This window comes from Spermophilus citellus (genome assembly GCF_964194105.1).
Source record: "Spermophilus citellus genome assembly, chromosome: 9".
Lineage (NCBI taxonomy): Eukaryota > Metazoa > Chordata > Mammalia > Rodentia > Sciuridae > Spermophilus > Spermophilus citellus.
In genome coordinates this window covers 124,953,203-124,978,016 of record NC_138191.1, presented here as the reverse complement: position 1 = coordinate 124,978,016, position 24,814 = coordinate 124,953,203, and the positions used below count along the sequence as shown (strand labels likewise).

Sequence of the window (24,814 nt, the reverse complement as noted above, 5' to 3'; positions counted from 1 at the left end):
AACACCATAGGCTATCATTTAAAAAAGAAAAATGATTCAGCGCACCCCTAGAGGCAGGCTCTTCAGGGGTGGGTGTGCAATCGCCAGTGGAGTGCAACTTGGGGCTTTGCTCTGTTCCAGAATTGGCAATCCGTGCCTGCTCTGCACTTTGCAAATCTGTAGAAACAAAGACAAAGAGATGAACATTACTGAATGTCATCAGAGATCTGCAGTATACCAGGATACCTGAAAACAAAACAGGAATGCTATCAAAGGTTGGTCTACTTTTTAAAATATTTGCAAGTCAATTCAATGGAATAAATATGAAGAAACAAACACAAAAAGAAAATCAAGATCAAATTAATGCAGACCAGTTTCCTTAAAGTAAAAATGATTCAAGTGTATTTATTTGCTTTAATATTTGTATGGAGAGGACTGTCTTCACCTCTATTACAGGAATCAGCTACTAATAATCAGCCACTCTGTCTTGCCATTAGACAAGATGTTAAGGAATCTATGAAAGTTTTTCTAACTAATTTTGACTCTAGGGAAATTACACTTACAGGCACACCTCTTCCACCAGGTGGCTGCCTTCCAAAATCTGCAAAGGCTGGAGTAAAATCTGGTCCCCGTGGTAAAATCCTAGGATCCAGAGTTCGCATTGGCAATTTGGGTTGGTTGATCTGCATGAAGGAAAAACAAAGCTTACAACAGGTTTCAGAGCATTCAGTGCTAAAGAATTAACAAAAACCTTTGACTAAAAAGTTGTCAACCTGACCCATGGCAGCTTCTCCTGGGCTAGCTCCAGAGCCACAGGGCAAACACAGTGTTCTTGTGTCCTGGGACTGATTAAGGCTACACACAATCAGTTAATGGCAGAGAACCACAGAAGGACATAAAACAAGCAAGGTATTTTGAGATCTTCTGAAATATGGCCAAATTTTGAAATTTGTTTTAGAAGATATTCACCAGGATGTCAGAGCATGGCCTATTAGATATCTTGCTATTGTTCATTTTGGTTTTGATGCTGTCATTTTAAGGTTAGTAATTCACATACAGAGAGTACAGTACACAAGTCTCAAAGGAGAAATGTTTCATGTGAAACCCATTTAAAAAATTTCATTTTGTCTGCCTTGTTAAACTGAGATATTTGACTTTGATTAAGCATATAACATGAGTTTGGAGTCAGCAAAACTAAGTAGCTCAGCGAAAAATCATTTAATGAATGGCTAACGCAAGAGAAAAATAAGGTAACGAGACAGGCAAAAATATTTTCTAAGAGCATGATGAAACTGAATACAACACCTGCACTCTGAAATAATGATGAAACCTCTGAATTGTACCACTAATTGTTCAACTATCCTCACACAGGTACCTAAGAGAGGACACTTAGATACAGACAGAGATATAAGAAGACCTATTACTGTGGGAAAGGAAAATAATATAAATAAGGTCAGTATAAGCAGATGCTGGATATCTGCATAAAGGGCAGGTATCTCAATCTATAAGAAAATTAATATTTTTATGAGGGATAAAAGTTCCTCTTCAAGCATAGTTCAGAGGCTGGGGTTACAGTTCAATGGTAGAGCACATGCCCAGCATGCTTGTGGCCTTAGCATGCTTGTGGCCTTAAGTTTGATCCTCAATACCACAAAATGAAAATAAACACACAAACAAACAAACCAAAAAAACCCCCCCCAAACCTTCCAACTTCTTCAGCAGCACTGGTTCATCTTTGATTTTTATGAAATTACTTAAGCACCCCATTTTACTCCTTTTAATCTAAACAACAAACACTGACAGTAATAATTTTTGTTTGCATCCATTAAGTCCATGACTCATACAGAAAATCAGGAAGGATGCCTACCTATCTGCACAGGACTGGAGGCTTAAAACACTAAGAAAAAAATTGAGATACCCCTTATTTGAACTATATTGACTCCCATCTTAAGTTTACTCTTCCAAGTAGCTTTCTAGGTTTCTGACCTGTCCTCAGTGAGGCTAGAATTACATAAGAAAATTTTAGAACAGTGGGGAAAGAGTTCTGTGTCAATTTAGTCATATGTTTCCCCCAACAACCACAAAATTTTTACATTACTAGGAAACAGCCATAATAAGCAGACAAATTAATGAATTTTTAAAAAATCACCACTCAAATGTCGATTTCAACATGCCTCTAACCTAAAATCCAACAATGCTTTGGGAAATTCTAATTCTTAAACATTATATATTTTTACTCAAATGCTCTTTGGTATTATAGTTCCTAAAAATTGCTTATACTTCACATCTTCACATATTTACACCGATAGTTAAAACCAGCTTCACCCAAAGACCTACCTTTCTCAGAGAATGCAGCTTACCTTGTCAAGAACCACATCACTGATGGGTGGCAGGCCCTCTGGTTTCTGTATACAGGCTGGCATGAACTGGAAGTCCAGCAGAAACTCCCTGTCATACTGCTTCTTGCCCTCAGTATCAGAAGGCTTCCAGGATTCTAAAAAGAGGGACAGATGTAGGCAGAAAACTGTTTATACAAATAGATTCCAACATGTATCTCTTCATGAACAAACAAGGAAACAAAAACCAAAGGCAACAATGAACTATAGACAGAAAATACCATGTAAAAAATGTAAACTACCAATTGTGTTTTCAACCCTCCTGGATACCTCTGGATAAAAAAAAATAATTGGAAGCCATCAGAAATTACTTCAATACATCCACACTAATCAACTTTTGGTCAGGGACATATAATAATGCTCATTAAGTCAACTATCAATCATTTACATATTTCAAAAATAAGGAATTTGGCGCAACCCTTGGCTTCATGAAAAACAAAGGTACTTTAGCTATTTACTTGGAAATGTTTTCAAGAAAAGAAAAAGGTAACTCGAAACAAAACCAAAAAACTTCCTTAAGATAACGAACCATCTAAGTAGCTTTTGTTTTGGGGTGGGGGGTTGGTGGATGGAACCAAGGGCTCCTCCCCATCCTGTGTTAGATAAGTGCTCCACCACTGAGCCAATTTTCATCCTTGCCTGTGGTTTAATAAGAAGAAAATAAAGTACCTGGAAACAGAACGTATGTATCTTTCTCCAAATATCCTGACTCTAAAAGTACTCTGAACTAATATTTTTAAATGAATTTTAAAACAGTTTTTTTTGGCATAGCACTTACCTTGATACTATGCTACTGTACTAGCTATCTCTATTTAACCCCATTCTTATTATATAAAATTGGAGAACTTCCATATAAAATTTTATTGGATGATAAAAGCAAGGCATGATTTTTTTCTTTTAATTGGCAAAACTCCAGATGACTTTATGATAGCAAACCAGGTTCTCTTTATATTAGTGGTTTCTATTGTGTAAGTTATATACCCATGAATGCTTTGGGAGAATTTTGCAGATATTTTCTTTTCTTTCTTTCTGTTTTTTGGTACTGGAGATTGAACCCAGGGGGAATTAACCATTGAACCACATCTCAGCCCCCCCTTTTTTTTGTTAAACAAAATTTTATTTATAAAGGGTCTGGCTGAGCTGCTTAGGGTCTCGCTAGGTTGCTAAGGCTGGCTATGAACTCACAATCCTTCATCTCTGCCTCTCCAGGTGCTGGGATTACATGCATGCACTACTGTGCCTGGCTTTGCAGATATTTTCACCCAACCCTATTTACCTTATTTATTAAAAAGCTAACAGCTCCTCAGGATCTAAATTTTAAGCTGCTTTTTATCCAAATTTTGTTTTTGGGTACTGTATTATAGGGATAAAAGAGAGTCAGTCAATTATAGTTGAGGCCCATAACTGTGTACCTTTCCCTGTAAAACAAAAGTATGATTTATATAATCTAAAAACGGCAATACTATCTCAATTTCCTGAAGAAGGATTGGTGGCTACAAGTGCTTGCCTAGATTATGAAAAGCAATTTCAAAACAGTGGGTCCTACAGTTAAAAAATTAAAAATTCTGCGTAAAACTTATTTTGGTCTACTAGTTCCTAAAAATGGGATGAAATAGGAGAATAACTATAATTTCTTAAAATTCATTAGGGGAGTTTATTGGTAGGAAAAAAAAATCAGTATATGATTTTTTATTATTTTTTATTCTTATTCTGTCAGTTCTACATATAAATCAATGATTTTCAAAAATTTCACTTATAATTCACAGTAACAGATATAATGACTTTATGACCCACAACTGAAGCACTTTTATTTTTTAGAGGGCCAGTACATTTACAATCAAATCTTACCTCATGCCAAATTTATTGTAAAACTGACAGAATAAGAGAAACCTTGCATCTTTTCCAATCACCTTTCCCCACATATCCACACTCTCTCTCTCAATAAATCTCAAAGTTAATCACGGTTTACAGATTATGAGGACATTAGTGCTGTTAGTTTGGTTTTTGTGGTGCTGGAGGTCAAACTCAAGGCCTCATGCATGTTACATAAATGGTCTACCATGGAGCTACACACTCCCAGCCTAGAGCACAAGTTTGATACATTTATTTGATGGTTTGCTGAAGGGTCCTTTAGTGCTTCCACACATTTCACCTGCCATAATGCAGGCATTCAATAATTAAGTCATATTTTCTGGATGATTTATGTCAGAGTTCAGTTCTACAGAGTGATTTCTGTCAATAAAGCAAGTTCAAAGTTTATGAAATGACAATGTCAAGGAACATGGTCATATCTATAATGGCCCCTTGATTTAAAACAAAACTAAAATTTTTTTATTGAATTCCAACAGCCTGATACTGATGGATTCCCTCTCCCAGAGGTGCTTCCAATGCTAAAAAAATTCCTGGAGCACCAGCTTCAGATATCATTTTTGCAGTGTAGAACTCTTTGGATTTGCTAGTCACTAATCTATAACACTGTGTTAAGCCTCTTCCTTCATCCAGTGTCTCTGAGGAGGCAGCAGAGTAAAGGGGAGAAGGAAAGAGGTACGCAGGAAGGCAGGGAGGGGTGAACTTACCTGGTTTAAAAGGGAATGTGATCCCATCGCCAGAACTATCGGTGGAGCCTGAATTAGCATCTACTCCTTCACCCTCAGAAACACTCTCAGCACCATTACGAAAAGGCTCAGCTTCTTCTCCATTTTCTTCTAAACCTTTCACTTTTTTTAGGTCAGAGGGGTCTTTCTCAGGATGAAACCCTTGGCTCATTTTTTCTTGTTCAGATTCAAGTACTCTGTCAATTGAAAGCTCTTCAGCTTTAGGCTAAAGCATAAGTGAACACAGAAGTTACCTTTTTTTTTTATGTGAAAATATACATAAAGCCCTACATCTACATCCTCAAAAATTAGAAGAGCATGTCATTCCAGATAACAATGCCTGTGTTCAGCATTTGGTACTAGAATTATAACTTAAAAAAAAAAATCTTTCTACATTTCATCATCTGGGATAAAGCAGACTACTCAAATGGCTACTGAAATGCTTTCACATGTGACTAAGGAAATCCAAATGTATCAAAGTTAGAACAGAAAGAACTGCTAATCCTTGGAAGTTGATGAGCATGAGAGTCCTAGTCAGAGATCTAAAACAAGCACTCCTCCTCATGCCACTGAAGCTCAGCAAATATAAAAAGAAACACTAGAGAGTATATATATGTATTTTTTAAAGAGAGAGTGAGAGGAGAGAGAGAGAGAGAGAGAGAGAGAGAGAGAGAGAGAGCGCGCGCTCGCCTGGCATGCGTGCGGCCCGTGTTCGATCCTCAGCACCACATACCAACAAAGATGTTGTGTCCGCCGAGAACTAAAAAATAAATATTGAAAGTTCTCTCTCTCTCTCTCCTCTCTCACTCTCTCTTTAAAAAAAAAAAAAAAAAAAACATAGGAAAATCAGACTGCAACTATGTATATATAATGATTGATGAAATGTCCCAAAAGTTATAAACAAATTTTAACAGCTTCACGAGAAATTTTATTTATATTTGTGATACTAAGGATTGAAGCCAGGGGTGCTTAACGTCTGATCCACATCCCAAATCCTTTTCATTTTTTTTGCAAAAGAGTCTTAACAAAGTTGTGAAGGCAGTTTCAAACTTCTGATCCTCCTGCCTCAGCCTCCCAAGAAGCTGGGATTATTATAGGTGAGTATCACCATTACCACCACACCCAGGTTTATTTTATTTTTATTCTTTACTTTTTGCAGTGCTGGGATTGAACCCTGGACCTTGAGTATGCTAGACAAGCATTTGACCACTATGCTGTTTACCAAGACACCAACAAGCAATTTTAAAACAAAGCATCTTTCAAGTTATTTTCCTAAGCTATGAAGAACTTGCTAAAATGTTTGTACTGACTTAACAATCCAGTATATAAGCGTGTCTGAAACACATTAATTTTTTCCCATATTTTTATTGGTACATTATAATTATAAACAGTGCGACTTTGTGTTACATATTTGTACATAAAAACTATATAACAAGCCAGGCTCCATGGTACATGCCTATAATCCCAGAGGCGTGGGAAGCCAAGGTAGGAGGATCATGAGTTCAAAGCCAGCCTCAACAAATGCGAGGCACTAAGCAACTCATTGAGACCTTGTCTCTAAATAGAACTAAAAAGGGTTGGAGATTCGGCACAGTGGTTGAGTGGCCCTGAGTTCAATGCCCAGTACCCCATCTACCCACGAGAAAAACTATATGATATAATTTGGTCAATATTGTTCCCCAATATGTCCCCTTTGAAACAAATTATAATTATTATTTTGTATTAGACTTTGAACTCAAAGACATTTTATTACTCAGTTACATCTCCAGCTCTGTCTTTACTTTTATTTTGAGACAGGGTCTCACAAAGTTGCTTAAGGCCTCATTAAATTGTTGAGTGTGATCTTAAACTTATAATCCTCCTGCTTCAGCCTCCCAAGTCACTGGGATTACAAGTGTTTGCCACCACGCCCGATGGAAACATGTTATTTTTGAGAAAATAATGTAAGAGAGGGAGAGCTTAATCAGTGGAAATGAAGGCAAAAGCATCCAATATTTATTAAACTAACAAATCCTATTTTATGAAAGGTAAAGGACAAGGATTTCTGAAAGAAGTCTATATTTGCAAATGACTTACAAAATTTTATTTTTAAACTATGAGGTTAGAAAATAAGTGACTGCTTCCAAACAAATATAAGTTCTCTTGTTTGAGGAATAACATGTTAATGTAAGTTTATGGTAAATATGGCCCACAGGCCAGTTCTGGTTCACCACCTGTTTTTGCAATGCATGATCAGTAAGGATGGTTTTTAAATTTGGAATGGTGGGGGAAAAATTCATGATGTAGGAATTCAAATTTCAGTATCCACTAATAAAATTTTACTAGAATATACTATTTAATTCATTTACATATTGTCTGCAGCTGCTTTTGGGAATTATGACAGGGATCACTAACTGGGCCTGCATGGAAAAAGTTTGCTAGTTCCAAGCTAAACAACAGGATGAACATCTGAGGACATGGGAGTGGTGGTACATTCATTTAACATTCAACAATTCTGTGAAAGATTGCCACAGCACAGAGGAATATGAAGTATGAAAGAAGAAAATGAATAAAAAACCAGCTGAATCTATAGGGAAATGAGTTTATGAACTGGTAGTCACACCAGGAATGCATATAATTCCCTTGCCTCTAGAAGGTATTTTATTCTCTAAAGGAACATAATTTTCTTGTTCAGCTACAAGGGGAGCACAGCAAATATATGCATCTCTATTAATTTATTGACAAGTCTTATCCCAGTAAACCCAATTTAACATTTTAGTGGTTGCTATGGAAACAACTGTGACCAACTGAGCACCATGTAAGAGCAATGACAGGGAAGAAACAAAGGGTACTGGTTAATTGAAAGAAGAGATAAAAATTTAACTAGCCAGTAAAGCCTTATGAAGTAAATGCATCTAAAGTTACCTTCAAATAATGGCTACATTTTAAATAATATCACTTTAATGTTAATGTTCAATAAGAACTACTTTATAAAGTAGATTATAAGATTAGCTTAAAAGGGAAGAAAGCTACATGTAGATTGTTTATGTATAAATTTTTTTTTTTTCAGTTTTCGGTGGACACAACATCTTTATTTTTTTTATGTGGGGCTTAGGATCCAACCCAGTGCCCCACGCATGCCAGGCAAGCGCGTTACCGCTTGAGCCACATCCCCAGCCCATATGTATAAATTTTAATACATAACACTAAAGATGCTGAGATTAATACTAGAAAATTGTCAGGGCAAGCCTTAAGACTAAATTTGTTCTTATTTCTTCTTTGCAACAACTCTTAGACTTGTTATGTTTTAACCTACAGCAAAATCTGGTGAGGCTTATTTTAAGAGGGACCACCCACATGAGAAAAAGTTATGTTACTGGGATACAAAGACAACAGATTTAAAATAAATGTCGCTAAATTGGATTGGATATTTCTACCACCCCGGCTAATGGTTTCGTTTAAAAACCATTTTTGGTTACCAGATTAGTCTTCGTTCAGGTTAATATACAGAAAATACTGAATTATGGGGAAGGGAAGAGTTAACCAAAAGTTGGCAAGTTTAGAAGATTTATTTTAAAAGATAATAATTCAATAAAATTAAACATGTTACTAGAAATCTTTTTAAAATGCTACTATAAATGGACTTTAAAAAATTAGTCTCTGAACAAAATACATTACGTTTTGTTTGGGAAATGGTACTATAAGAAGTACAACTTCATACCTGAAATGGCACCAATTATCGGAAGATAAGCTAAAGAGATTTGTTGTCTCTTACCTCCAATTCTGCCTCCAACAACTCATCAGTGGTTCGGGTCCGATCTTTTGGTTTCTTCCATGTCTTTGGTGTAGTCATGGCTGTTTGAGCTGAAAAGCAAGATCATGTCCATTACTTGCCAAGCAAAGGCATAGAGGGAATTAGATTTAAATGATACCTGTACTCAAATTCAGCAGAACTTCACCTGCACAAGGAGACTATTAAATGATTAAGTGAACAATTAAGGAGTTGTAGCTCAGAGATATTGCAAAGGCAAATGTTTTCGTACCATTTCAAAGATTTACAACCAGTGGCCTAGGTTCATTCTATTTCATGGTAGGCCACACCTAAGCATGTAATACAGATGTCGAATAGTCATCAAAATCCAAAATCTAAAATTCAGAGGATTTCACATTTTCAGAATAGGGATATTTAATCAATAAAGTCTATGTAAATATACACAAATCAGAAAAACTCTGAAAGCTAAAAAAATCCTATTATTTCTAAGCATTGCAGAGAAGGAATACTCAACCTGTATGTAGTATCTACAAAGGAAAAATGACTTTTGAGCCAATTCTAGACTTGGGTGGACTCCTATTAAACCAGTTGTGTGATCCTAGGCATGTCACGTTCTCAGGCCTCTGAATAGTTCAAGAGCACTGGAGTGATACTAGATAGCCAAGGTGCCTTTAAACTATAAAAAGTATTTGTCTGAGATTCGGGTTTTTAAATCTTTCTAGGCAACAAAAGGATACTTTGACTGAGGATTCACTAGATAGAAGCACTTTTACAAAACTTGTTTTCATCTCAGATTACACTATATCAGTCTATATTATATTGCTGGGGTAAAAATTAAGAAGAGAGGTTATTTTCACTATCGTATCAAAAATTCCAAGTGGAAGACCAAGCTTACAAATGATTTGGGGTAGGGGGTGATACTAGGGATGGAACCCAGAGCCTTATGCATGCTTATCAAGTGCTTTACCAATGAGCCACAACCCCCAGGTTTTAAGGCCTTCAAAAAAATTCACCTGGCATATACATTCCATAGATTCATTCAAAACCTGAATATAAATTTTAACTATAATTTAACCATCAAATGATATACAGAAAATAGTAAAACAATACTGCAGAAGGTAACTTGTAGGACAAAGCACAAGAGGAAGTTGGACAGGCAGAGAGAAGAGACAAAGAAAGGTCATTAATACCATGGCATTACCACAAGTGAACAAACCCAAAGACGAAGGGTTATCAACTAATCAAATTCCCTACAGAAATGTAAGATCATTTAATCCAACTCTGGGACAGCCACAAATCTTTTTTGGTAAAACAAGAGGGTGTGGACATACAGTTTGGGGGAACAAGGAAAGCAGACATGCATCACTTCTTCCCAAAATTACTCTATCATAACACTGAGCCACAACCCAAGCAATTTTTATATTTTATTTAGAGAAAGGGTCTTGCTAAGTTGCTCAGAGATTCACTAAGTTGCTGAGGCTGGCTTTGAACTCATGATCAGCCTCCCAAGCTGCAAAAATATTATATAAATCTTTGATAACATAGCTCAAAACTAGTCTGTCTTCTCCTCAGGGACCACAATAAACAAGAAATCAACAGTGGACCACCTGTAATTCTTACTTTGTGGCCTACTCAAAATAAACCATCTTCTCAAAGTTTGGAACCTATGGGTGAGCTTAAAATTACCATTGCCTCACAGTCTTCCATGGAATAAGAATCTCCTACAATGCCTACGTTTTACGGATCTTTTGATATTAAAAAAAAAAAAAGCCTGTTTTAAAAGCATCCTCCAAAATGCTTTCACTTTTAATTTTGCTTTTATTCTTTCCAGAGTTCAGACAATCTGTACAATTGATTTTAAATGTTATTTTACTACTTATTGGTATGAACTCAGCTCTAAATTCCGTTCATGTAAATGGGGAAGATCATTTTATGTAGGATTCATTGGGATGAAATATAAACTCAGAAGTAGTATTTGCTAAACAACAAAAACCAAAGTAAGATGTATATAAAACTTTTCTTTGCAAGAATACATCAAATATACCCAACCCTAAAATCTTCCATGAGTTATTTTATTTACTTATTTTTTAAAGAATTACCATTTACCACAATGAACTGCTATTTACCTTGTTCAAGTGACTAAAATACTGATTAGAACTTAGAAAAAAGAGGTGGACAGAAAAGAGCACAATACTATCCAACAGACAGTCATTTAAAAACTGAACACAGAAACACAGAGAACTAATCCCTGGTGAGATAATGATATACAGCCCCTCTCCTACCTTTAGTGATGGGGAGGGGCAGCAAAATTTGTGTGGTTTGGGGAAAGAGGGCAGAAGAGGAAGGGAAGAAAACAGACACAAAAGGCACAAGGATCAAAAGAGACAGAGATGAACAGCCTGATGTGTAGGACAACTGATAGCAAATTAGCTAGACAAGGGGAAATAAATTCAAGATAAGCTAAGGCTTTCCTCTCTCCTTTCTAATTCATTATAGTGTGGCACTCAAATCTGCTGACTGAACAAACAGGAAATGCACTGTGTAACAGAGGTATTATAAATGTATATTGTAACCAAAAAGCTATATTGTTATTTTAAGGTTTTTGCAAGTTTTTACTTATGAGAAAAAAATAATTTATTTATGAAATGACCTATGTAGACATTTAGAAAAATACTGGGGACAAAGAGTTTAATCAATGGTATTAAAAATTATTTTATTTATTTTTTGCCTTTTTTTTTTTGCAGAGGTTTAAAATTTATGTCAAAAACTACATCGAGGGGCTAGGGACATAGCTCAGTTGACAGAGTATTTGCCTCCCACACAAAGGCCCTGGGTTTGATCCCCAACACCACACACACACACACATACACACACACACACACACACACACACACACACACACACACACACTATATCAAGATTGGCATGGAGGCACACACCCTATAATCCCAGTGGCTGGGGAGGCTGAGACAGGAGGATTTCGAGTTCAAAGCCAGCCTCAGCAAAAAGTGAGGCATTAAGCAATTCAATAAGACCCTGTCTCTTAATAAAATACAAAATAGGGATGGGGATGTGGCTCAGTGGTGGAGTGCCCCTGAGTTCAAACCCCGATCCAAAAAAAAAAAAAAGAAAAACAACAAAAAACACTATCAGGTTTCAAATATTCCAGTTTTTAACTAACACTCCAGGAATGGACACAGATCTCAGAAAATTATGCCACATCAAACCTAGAAATGATTCCATCTTAAGATTAAAAAGGAAAACAGTGCAGTTACAGTGAGATGTCTTATAAGTCATCCCCGAGGTAAGATGCTTTTCATTTACTTTTCATATGGGCTCTAGGAGTCAAGTTGCTACTTTTGTAAATTAAGAGCTAACAAATATCTCAATGCAAACTAGGAGATAACCAATGAGGTAGGAGAACAGGGTTAGGGGTGATGTAGTAAGATCCATTTACTGTTTTATATTAAACCCATGTGCATTAAAAAAAAAAAAGTTTTCCTTGAAAGTTTCACTGGAAGGAGTGAGAGTACGAAGAAAAACTTTTCCATAATATAGTGGCCCATACAGAAAAGTGAAAAGCACTTAAGACACAATGTATCCCATGGAACTGCTCTGTGTAAAAACATGATCTGGATCAAGGTCTTTTTCAATTTTTCTTTGTAGAAACATTATTATCTTCTAGAGAAACTCCAAAAATAATTAAATCATGGATTTTGGTCTAAAATCCTGACCCATATAGATGTCAGAAATGCTGCATAATGGTAAATGAATGGCGCTGGAGAAGATAATGCTAAGTGAAGTCAGCCAATCCCAAAAAACAAATGCTGAATGTTTTCTCTGATATAAGGAGATTGACTCCTAGTGGGGTAGGGAGGGAGAGCATGGGAGGAATAGATGAATTCTATATAGGGAAGAGGGATGGAACGGAAAGGGGGAGGGTATCGGATTAGCAAGGATGGTGGAACGTGATGGACATCATTATACAAAGTACATGTATGAAGATATGAACTGGGTGTCAACATACTTCATATACAAAGAATCAAAAATTGTGGTATATATGTGTATTAAGAATTGCAATGCAGGATCACATTGGTTATACAGCCACGTATATACATATAGCAATACTAGTGCAATCTGTACACGTGGAAAAATGAGAATTCATACCCTATTTGAATCAAATGTATGATATATCAAGATCATTGTATTGTCTTGAGCAACCAAAAAAAAAAAAAAATAGAACCTGGATTCCTATCCAAAATTCTGATTCTCTAAATTCAGGGCTTACACAGTTTATATTCCACATTTATATATCCCAATTCTCTGAAATGAATCTATCAAAAATTGAATAACTCATTATGAAAATAATACATATTCAAATAATTTTGCTTCTAAAACGATGGGGTTGAATCCATCTCAGTACACCAATCTTATTTTAACCAATTGAGATCCACTGGTTAAAGTAAGAAAATTATAAGTAAGTTTGATGTTGCTATAGTGGGGGAGACTGGGTGGAACTTCCTTTTGATCATTTAGCATGTACTCCCACGAGACTAACTGCAGATGATATCTTCTTTCCCGTTAGTTAATCATATCATCCTTTTTAATGACAATAGTATCAATTTGACCCTTTTGTTCTAAATGACCACAAAAATAGCACGATGAAGAATGGGTTGGCACATTCAATGGCAAAAAATAACAAAGAGGTATGAAGTTTACTGCAATATAATTATCTGGTAGCAGTGTTACTTTATTTATGCCCATTTTATAAAACATTATTTGGCATTGTTTACAAAAAATAACACAAAATTAAATTTAAATGAAAGATATAGAGTGTATTAACATTTCAAGTATTCTAAAGCATTAATAATATAACAAAGGTTTTTATATTTATAAAATATATTTATGTGCATTTAAAAAAAAAGAATTGTAATGCAGGGGCTAGGGATGTGGCTGGTAGAGTGCTCACCCAACATGTGTAAGACCCTGGGTTCAATCCTCAGCACCACATACAAAAATAAACAAGTGAAATAAAGTTGTTAAAAAAAATTGTAATGTTAAAAAAAAAGTACATGTATAAAGGCATAAATTGGCATGAACATACTTAGATTAATCTTTTTTTTTAATCATGTATATAAAGTATAAAAAAGATATAAAGAAAGATATAAAGGTACAAAAAACTATGACACATCTCTTGAGATATTGTGAATATTCTGGTGCATATTCTACTTTTTGTACTGTAAAAACTACAATTACATGTGTATTTGCATATTTAGTTTTGTAATGCTTAATTGAGTGGTAGACCAATTGCCTACCATGTAGTAGGCTCTGGGTTTGATCCTCAACACCACAGAAGAAAGAAACAGCAAAATAAAGATTAAATGAAGGTTGAAAAAATTGAAAAGGACAAAATATAAAAATCCCAATATACTACATTCCATATACATTTACAGCCATAGAAATATTAATGTAAGGATAAGAAAACCATGAATATTTAGACTACATTATTTGAATAATGGGTGACTTTTTCCTGTTTTTCAGGTGTTTTTTTTTTTTTTTTTTGGTACCAGGGATTGAACTCACGGATATTTGATCACTGAAACACACCCCTAACCCTTTTTTGTGTTTTATTTAGAGGCAGGGTCTCAGAGTTGCTTAGCACCTCACCATTGCTGAGGCTGGCTTTGAAGCCCAGATTCTCAGTTTCCTGAACCACTGGGATTACTGGCGGGCTCTCCTGTGCCTGGCTCAATGTTTTAAACAATAATTTAAAACTGGGAGGAAAAAAAGTAAAGCTTTCAATTTGGTTTACATTCGCTACTTCAAATCCTTTTTTCGTGTATGTTGTACTGTGAATTGAATCCAGGACTTTACACATGCTAGACAAGCGCTTCACCGCTCACCTAGATCCCAACCCTCAAGCCCTGTTTGACCTTGTATGACTTAAGTGGAAGCTTTTTGTTTTGGATTTTAGGTCAGATTATAAAAAGATTACTTTTTTAAAGATTGCTATATTATTAGATTACTAGATTATTAGATTACTTTTTTTCTTCTTTGCAATGCTGTGGGTCAAACCCATGACCTCAGGCATGCCAAGCAACCACTCTACACTGCATTCTTAAAACTATGTTGATTTTACTCTGAACATTATAATTTTGTATATTATTTTCTCCTGAGGATCTGGAGAACTCATGGGAGTCTTAGGACAGGTTGTGCAATCTTCATTCAAAACTATGAAATCAGAAACTTTTTCAGACCCAATATAAGGCTCAAAAAGTTTTGGATTTTGGGGCATTTCAGTTTCCAGACCAGGACTGCTCAAAACTTTCAAACTGAAAACAATTCTAGCCTCAAGTTCAGATGAGATACTCAACCTATATTAGATTTATAATGAAAAAAGGAAGAAAGGAAGGAAGGAAACATTAAAAGAATGTGAAAGAGGTTGATAACAAGATAGGTAACTTTTATTTATTGCATATGCTACATTTCTAGGCTGACCCTTCCTTAGTTTATTTCTTTTGCAGGGGTGGACAGAAATTGAACCCAGGAGTGCTTAACCACTGAGCCACATCCCAAGCCATTTACATTTTCTACTTTGAGACATAGTCTTGCGAACATGCTGAGGGTGGCCTTGAACTTATGATCAGTGGGATTACAGGCATGTGCCACTGTACTGATGACAGGTAACTGTTTAATAATGAGGTATTTTACTAGCTCTGTAATTAAAACTGAAATCAACTTTAATAAAAGATACCTTATAGGCAAATTTATATTTTCATTAATCAGATAAGTACCCAAGTAAATTATGAGTTTAATACGTTTTTTTCAATATTTCCTGGGTCTTAAAAACAAACAGTCCTTTACTTCTTTTACTTAGATTTCTGGCCAGAGAAAACTTGTGACTTTATATCGACTTATGATTTTCCAGTTTTATGATGATGTGAAAGAAATAGGCATTCGGGAAGAATTTACTCCAGATTTTGAATTCTGCTATTTTCCCAGGTTAGGGCAATACATGATACTATGTATCACAATGCTGGGCAGCTGGCAGCAATGAACCTCAGCCAATTTATCACCATGGACACACAATAATAGTGCACCTAGCCTTTCACTAAGCTATGAGAGTGGGAAGTTAGATGTATGTGTCCAGAACATTTTGGATTTAAGTTATTTTTTGTCAGCTGGTGATTGAACCTAAGGCTTTGGGTCTACTTAGCAAGTGCACTACTGAGCTATATCCCCAGCCCAAGAATTTTGAATTTTTGATGAGTTAAATCCTGACAAATCCCTTTCCTGATATGCTTTATGGTAATTCTGGCAAATTTATATATATATATATATATATATATATATATATACTGGCTTTAATATATATGCACATCCATATATATGTAAATCTTTAAAACTAAAGAAGACTGGCTGGAGACAAAGCTCAGTGCTACAGCACTTCTCTATTTTCTAGCATGTGAGAGGTCCTGGATTCAAGGCAAAAAAAGGGCAAGGTAAAGAAGCCTCTTATCAGCATTATAACTACAGAATATTTAAGAACCAGGGAGCCAACTCTTTGTAACTGAAACATCATGAAAGACTGTTTTATCTCCTTGTCATGGGAGTTTTTCCTGGGTACCTAGCTCTTTGCTTTGGTACAGAAACATGAGAAATTTCATGTATTAATGGAATGAAACAGATGGTCACCAAAATTATCAAAATTTAGGATAAACTAAATTGGTGAAGTCCTATTACAGGAGGACAAGTCATTGTTGTATAAAGAATACATATGGAATGGATTATTATCTGCCTGGCTCTATGAAAGACTTAAGCTGGCTCACTGGTGCACACCTAAAATCCCAGTACTCTGGATGCTAAGACAGGAAGCCTCAACAACTTAGTGAGACGATCTCAAAATAAAAAATAAAAAGGGCTAGGGATGCCTTTCAGTGATTATGTCCCCCTGGTATCAAACAGTAACAACAACAACACTGTTGGGTATGGGGTGCATGCCTATAATCCCAGTGACTCAGGAAGCTGAGGCAGCAGGATGGCAAGTTTGCGGCCAGCCTTCACAATTTAGTGAGACCCTGTCTCAAAAAAAAAAGGGGGGGGTGTGGGCAGGAGATGTAGGTCAGTAGTAGAGCACCCCCGAGTTCAACCACAGTACTAAGGAAGGAAGGGAGAGAGGGAGGAAGGAATCGATACCTTTAGTATGCAATTTCATAAGTGGAATACCTGTGATGGCTTACTGCAGTTTTGTAAATGTTTACTAAATATTAAGAACTGTTTGCCAGGCACAATAATGCACGTTAATAATCCCAGTGATTCCAGAGGTCGAGGCAGGAAGAGTACGAATTTGAAGCCAGTCTCAGCAATTCAGTGAGGGTCTAAGCAACTTACTAGGACCCTGTCTCAATATAAAAAAATAAAAAGGATTATGGATATAGCTCAGTGGTAAAGTGCTCCTGGAGTCAATCCCCTGAACCAAAACCATACTGGGGATCAATCTGTTTTGTTTTTGCTTTTATACATTCGTGGGAAGGATTTTATGGGTCGGCAGATTGTCCTCCTAAAAATCTATTAACAAGAATGGAAAGGCCTGGGAGTGCTTGAACTGAGCAGACTAGCTGAGGAGCTGATGCCAAGAGATCCTGAGTTAGCAGTCTTGCAGCTCTCCATTCTCCTGGATCACACGGCAACCTCCCCAATTCTAAAATATGAGATTAAACTGTCCAAAACCTCTGAAGTAACAAAAAAAAAAAAAAAAAAAAAAAAAAAAAAAAAAGGAAAGGAAATGAAGACTTGTATTGATACTTCACTTCACTACTGGTGAGGGAAGGGCAAGGGCCCAAGTGCATTGTCACAGAATTGTACTAAACAGAATAGAATGTTCCATCAATGGAACCTTCAGAGAGTTCCCACCCTTAATGCTTTACTTTAATCTCTTTCTCATTCATTCCTGAGGTTTTGTCTACATTTTTATTTTGCTTTATCTTTGCACAGCTTTCTGATCCTACAGGCTTGCACTAAATCATCTGGATTATCTCATGCTGAAGAGATTTGTCCCTCAAACTGGTTTCAATAGGTTGTGGATTCTATTCTGTCACCACCTCCAATTTTTTAAAAGAATTCTTAATGGGAATCTAAAAAAATATCAAATAGGAAACTGGTGCAGCATGAAGAAGAAAACCAGGTAAGATAAGGCTAAGTTTTACAATGAAGCTGTAATTGAACTGGCGAAGAATCACGATGGCAATACGATATGTGAGAATAGTGGGTGACTGAGATGCCCACAAAAGAAACATTTGGAGGCTAAGTCCATCAGTGATTTTTCCAGGATATTTTCAGGGTGCGGTATTTGAAATGTTTGGTAATTATGCTTCCAGTTATGTGTTAAAAAAATAGGCTTCTGCTCTACGACTATTTCACAAGAAGCTTAAATAGTGTAAGACAGTCCTCAAGTCCAGCCCTTGAAACCAAAAAGTATGATAAACAAGAAGTCTAGATTTAAAATAGACATACATAACAAATCAAAGACAGACATATATAACACAAGTGAAAATGTTTCCATTCTGGTATTAACAGTAAAACATCATCAGAACAAGAGTCAAATCCAGGTTTATTTTATTGATAGTCTCAATAGAGAATAGTGTGATATTTTTCTATGCTTTTTCCTGTTTTCTATTTCATTTAATTCCTACGTTAATTATTTCATTTGGGTTAAATTTGTTCTTTTAGTTTCAGTAGATAGAAGATCAGGTCAACAATATAAATTTCTTTCTTTTTTCTAATATAGGCAGTTTAGTGGTATAAACTTCCATCTAAATATTGTCTTAGTAGTATGGTAGGTAAAAATAAAATAAAAATAATAAAAATAAACAGAACACCAAAAATATCCATGCATTAAAACCTGGCCCATAAATATTCACTTTACATGGCAAAAGTACCACTAATGTAATAAAATTAAGGGTCATGAGATAGGAAGGGCATTATCATGAATTAACTCAGTGGATCCAATGAAATCAAAAGTGAAAGGAAGAGGCAGGAGACTAAGAGTGAGATTTGAAAATGCTCTCCTGTTGGCTTTGAAGGTGGAGGAAGGACCCCAGCTGAGGAACTCAGGAAGCCTGTAAAAATGGAAAGGTAAGGAACAGATTCTCAATAGTGCTTCCAGAGGAAAGAGACCTTGATTTTTGAGAACTTAAATTTTTGCCCAGTGAAACTTACTTTGTGCTTCTGACCTCCAAAACTGAAAGAACAAATTGTTACATCACTAAGTTTAAGATGATTTGTCACAACAGTAAATATATGGAATGTTCCACAAATTTTGCTGGTGGGTTTTCATTTGCATTCAGTTCAAAATAGTTGACAGGTGCCCTTTTGACTTTGAGTTATGAAGAAGTATGTGGTTAGGTTCCATATATATGGAGGATTTCCAGGGATATTTTTCTCAACTTCTAATTTAACTGCACCTGGCCAGAGAATATACCCGCTTTTCCACTTGAATCCTTTCAGACTCATTAGAATTTGTTTTATGCACCATGGTGTATGATCTATCTTGTTAAATTTGCCATAATGTACTTGCTATTTCAGTGTTTAATAAAACGTCAATTAGATGAGGTAGGCTGATTACACTCTTCAAGTCCTCCATGTAAGTTTTCTGTTTACTAGTTCCATCAACTTTTGTATTTTCCATTATGTCAATTCCTATCTCTGCTTTTTGAATATATGAAATTTAGTTACAACACTTCGTCATTCTGCTAATTTTACCAAGTACCTCAAGTCAGTTTCAATTGATTTTTTTCTTCATTATGAATTATATTTTTCTCATGTTTTCACTGGTGAATTCTACCAAATATGTAAGGAAAAAACAGTATCTATTCATTTGAGGACAGCAGTACCCAGGTATATAAATGATGATTATGAGAATTACACAGGCCAATGGTCCTCATGAGGGCAGATGAATATCAGTTATCAACTGGATAAATAAATCTTGTAGCTAACATCCAATGTAATGATGAAAGACGTGTTTTCTCCTCCAGACAGGAACAAAACAGGAATGTTTACTTTCAACACTTCATTTGTCACTGATATAGAGGTTCTAGCTGGTGCAATTAATTAGAAAAAAGAAAAAGCTCATCTAGTTATACAGGAAGTGAAACTATCTTTGTTCACATAAAACATAATCTATGTAGAAAAATCCAAGGAAATCTCTACAAAAAGGTGAATAAAACTAGTATAAAGTGAACTCTGTCCCAGGTGTGGTGGCGCACGCCTATAATCTCAGCAGCTCAGGAGACTGAGGCAGGAGGATTTCGAGTTCAAAGCCAGCCTCAGCAAAAGCAAGACAAAAGTGAGACACTAAGCAACTCAGTGAGACCCTGTCTCTAAATAAAATACAAAATAGGGCTGGGGATGTGGCTTCAGTGGTCCTGAGTGCCCCTGATTTCAATCCCTGGTACTCACCCCTGGCCCCCCAAAAAAGTGAACTTTGCAGGACACAAGACAAAAACTACTATACATGGCATTTCCACATAGTACCGATGAACAAAAATAAATAAAAACATACATTCATAAGAGCATCAAAAGAATTTAACAAAAGACCTTATTATTATACGAGGTACTTCTAGAGAATTAAAGAATTAAATAAATATCATTGGTGAGAAGACTTAATGTTGCAATATGTTAATTCTGTCTGTAGAACCAGTGTAAAACAATTAAACGCCAACAGATTTTTGGGCAGAAAATTAAAAAACTGATTCAAAAATTATATTGGGGGGGGGGGGAAGAACCCAGAACAGCCAAGACAATTCTGAAAAATAGGAATGTAATTGGAGAACTTAATACTATCTGATTTCAGACTTACATCATAAGAATGTGGTATTGTCATTAAAATAGACAACTAGATCAAGAGGGGAAAATGAGCAAATTCAGAAATAGGTCCGCATATGTATAGGAAAGGACAGAAAAAAATTCACCAGCAAAAGCATAGCCCAAAATTTTTATACACTGTTGGTGGGAATATAAGATGGCACAGGTACTATGCAACATTAACTGAGATTTCTGAAAAAATTAAGTATATGCCTACATATATAATAAACTTATATATGTAATGTATATATGTAACCAAGATATTTCACCCATAGATATTTACCAAAACAAATGACATCATACATCCATACAATACTTGCACATAGGTGTTTCCAGAAACTTTATTTATAATGGCCCAAAACTTGAAACAACCAATTTATCTATCCACTGAAGAAATAGTAGCAAATCTACACTCACCAATTCTTTTTGAAAGGTTTACTAAATACCCAATCAACAGGGATAAATTTCTGAGTGAAAGAAGTCACATAAAAGAGTTTATATTTTCATTTATATGACATTCTAAAAAATGCAATCCAATCTACAGTGACAAACAGCTGATCAGTGCTTGCCTGGGAATAGAATTAAGGATAAACAGGCAAGGAGAAAATCTGGAAGTAGTAAATCTTATCTTGATGATAGAGGTAGTTTACATAAAGTATATAAAATATCAAAACTAGGGGCTGGGGTTGTGACTCAGTGGCAGAGCGCTTGCCTAGCATATGTGAGGCGCTGGGTTCGATTCTCAGCACCACATATAATAAATAATTTTTTTTAAAAAAGGTCCATCAACAACTAATAAAGTATTTTTTTAAAAAAAGAAATAATATAAATATCAAAACTAGTAAAATGCTTTAAATATGTGTATGTTAATCTAATGTCAATTACATCTCAGTGAAGGTGTTAATTAAAACCTAAGCATAGTCATGTACCTAATTATGCACTGACCACAAAATGGTAGTGTTTCTATGAATACTGAGCACCTTAAAAAGGGTTTAAAGTTACATGTATAGTATTTTTCCATTTATGAAATCAAATATCTTTAAATCCAAGCAGTGGGATACCAAGGAGTATTTTTTCTCCCTCCCTCACTTCAGTTGCCTTTATTTTAAAATTTTCTTCTATTATTATTTTGCAGTGCAGGGCCCAGGACCTTGAACTTGCTAGTTAATTACTATACCAGGTAGCTACATTTCCAACCTCTTCTTCTTCTTTTAAATGCCTGAAGTATCAACTGGAGCAAACAAATATAATTTCTTTCTCCAAATCAGCCAATGTTCCTTGTCTAAGGTGAATCTTGCCCCAGCAGGTTAATAATCTTAAGTATAGTATTTATGGTTCATATAAATAATCACAACAAAATATACAAGTTTATTTATTAGTATTCTGCAAAAGGCTTTCAATTAAATTTATTAAGAAAATCCCTGGATCATTATACAAATTTATGTCATAAAGAAGCCCAATATTCTATAGTATGTATGCACCATTCCTTTTGAAAGAGACTATATGTTTTGCTTTTTTTCATATGCACTGTCCATATGTATGTGTTTACAAACACACACACACGCCGTATCCAATGTTAACTTTTATTTCCAAAATAGGTTAACAAAAAAAAAGTGAACACATACTCTTTCTCTTTCTATATATGTATTTATTAATAGAAATGGTCAGACTTAGTTCCACAAAAATAGAAATAAGACAGGTATGGAGGAACACACCTGTAATCCTTTCTGAGGCAGGATAGCAAGTTCAAGGCTAACATCAGCAACTTAGGGAGGCCCTAAGAAACATAGCAAGACCCTGGGATGTAGGGTCATTGGTCAAGCACCTCAGGGTTCGAGCAATCATACCAAAAAAAAAAAAAAAAAAAAAAAAAAAATGAAGGTAGAGGTAATTTACATTCTATCAAAAATACATGAGTGTTGGATTTCCTCCATTCTCCAAGGTAACAGACATTCTAATATTTGCTAAACTAATAGCTAAAAAATGGTATTTTTACATTCACTAATAAGAGTGAGCATCATTTCAATTGCTATACCAATTGACTTTTGTATGAAATCTCTATTATTTGTTTTCTTTTCAACCTGTAAGTATTATCCATAGGTAAATTAACCTTGTATACATCATAGGTCTTTTGATTGTTTTTCTGCCAAGTCAAAATTTAAAATTTTATTATGACTTTATATGAAATTGTCTTTCATGTAAATGTGCCATCTTTGAAAACACAACCAACAGAAAAAGAATTGTGAAATTTAATTAAGCTGAAATTAAGGAGGAGTCTTTTCTTTCCTTCTATATGTACCATAAAGCAAATGGGTGCAGGGGAGACACAGTACCTTAAAAGGAGACAGGTGCAGTGGCTCACACCTGTAATCCCAGAAATTTGGGAAGCTGAAGCAGGATCTGATTTGATGAAGCCCTGTCTCACAAAGGAAAAAAAAAGTCTAGCATCCAGTATTTCTGCTCAGCAGGTAAGCTGCTCTAAGTAGGTGCTGCAGTTAGTCCTATATACATAAATTTCATCTTAATAGACAAATAAAGTTGGTAAATAGAACATATAGCTGATAAAATATGTAACTGATAAATGTTTTTTGAAAATAGCCTGTTTCTCAACAGAGACTGTATGACTAATTCAAACAGTTTAATTATTTTACAACAGATGTATTCAGAAAAATTTACACGTAATTTATTTCTGAATGAATTTTAAAATGCTAAGAATCTATTATGTAATCTAAGCACTCATAGGAAAAATTAATCCATATGAAATCCTAAATGCAATGCTTCAGATTTATAAAGAGAAAATAATCTGCTAATTTTTCCAGCATTTGAAAAGGCAAAGGCCAAGAAAAGCTATGAAAATTTTGATACAGAATTTTAATAAATAAGTTGTTGCTGCAAGGTCAGAAAAAGAAAACAGAAGCAGCTCCATGGAAACTATCCTGCTGGGTAGACTGGTGAAGTAATATACCAGTTCAAGAGCAGGCTTCCTTACATAAGCTGGTCTCAGTCCCTGATCACACCCAAACAACAGCTGTTGGTCTCCAAACCATGATTCTTAGGTCCATGGACGATTCAACAGGATTGCCATGTCAGACATCTGCAACGGGGATGGGCACACCAGTCCTTCAACTAATCCAGGAAATGAATTGGCGATTTCATAGTCAAAAATGCTTAGCAGAAAGAGTACTGCAGGATCCAAGTTTTTGTCATCAGAGTCCAATTTCTGATACCGCTAGGTGAGGAGACAATGTTTTAGTCTAAAAGCCCCAACTTGGCCAGATGTTTGGGCTATGCTCTAGAATGGGATGGACACTGGAAGAAAATATGCACTACTCTGTGCTCCTCTCTTCATGCTTTAACAGGTTGGAGTGTTTTCGTCTAGCTATTTGCTAGTTTTTGTTTTTTTCTTTTTCCTTCCCCATTCCCTTCAGATATCCCTGAGATCTCATACTACCACAGTCATTCTTCTATCTTTATTTTCTTGTTTTCACTATTTGTTCTTCAAACTTTTCTCACAGTAGCAAAGGATGACAACTTATCACAATTTCAGTGGCTTTACTCACCATTATACTCAAATTCCTTGTACCATTTTTGTATGTTCTGATACAAACACAATCCTTAAGTCTCTCAGCCATTTTCCTATCTATCATCATCTCCTGCTGTTTCTGTTTGATACTGGACAAATACCTTTTAGAATATCAAGACTTCTATCTGGTTTCAAATAATGATTTTATTTAACTCTCATCTAAGTGCCTCTTCAAATCCAAAGATTCTGAAATGAATTCTTTTACATGAAAATGAAATCACTGGACTATTAGCCTCGTAATCTGTCTCTGTAAGACTTATGCTTCTCTGGTCTCCAATCTTTTGATCAATATCAGGTCCATTTACTGCTCTATGGAGGTACAAATAAACACCAATCTTTAATGTACTCTGTTACTCTACACAAAGATTCAAATTAAAAATATAATATTTGAGCTCAGTGGAGAGGGTGCATACCTGTAATCCCAGGCCGAGGCAGAAAGATCTCAAGTTCAAAGCCAGCCTTAGCAATTTAGGTAGGCCCTAAACAACTTAGCAAGACCCTGTCTCAAAATAAAAAGTAAAAAAGGTTGGAGATGTGGCTCAGTGGTCAAATCCCCTTGGAGTCAATCCCCGGTACCAAAAATAATAAAAAATATGTGTGTGTGTGTGTGTGTGTGTGTGTCTGTGTGTGTGTATATATATAATTATTT

General features: G+C 35.5%; 1 protein-coding gene across 20 annotated transcripts in view; it reads right to left on the bottom strand.

Moving 5' to 3' along the window:
* Positions 1 to 24,814, bottom strand: part of EIF4G3 (eukaryotic translation initiation factor 4 gamma 3) — a 287,482-nt gene that overhangs the window by 61,584 nt on the left and 201,084 nt on the right. For 8 of the 20 annotated variants that reach the window (XM_081306249.1, XM_081306232.1, XM_081306233.1 and 5 more), the window contains 4 exons: positions 8,724 to 8,812; positions 4,952 to 5,195; positions 2,340 to 2,473; positions 543 to 662 (listed from right to left, as the gene is read on the bottom strand). In XM_081306249.1, the coding sequence (XP_081162375.1) occupies positions 543 to 662; positions 2,340 to 2,473; positions 4,952 to 5,195; positions 8,724 to 8,812 (587 nt within the window). Of the gene's footprint in view, positions 1 to 45; positions 157 to 536; positions 663 to 2,339; positions 2,474 to 4,951; positions 5,196 to 8,723; positions 8,813 to 24,814 lie in introns of all 20 variants that reach the window. The other 12 variants (XM_081306230.1, XM_081306245.1, XM_081306241.1 and 9 more) reach the window with 3 other exon arrangements.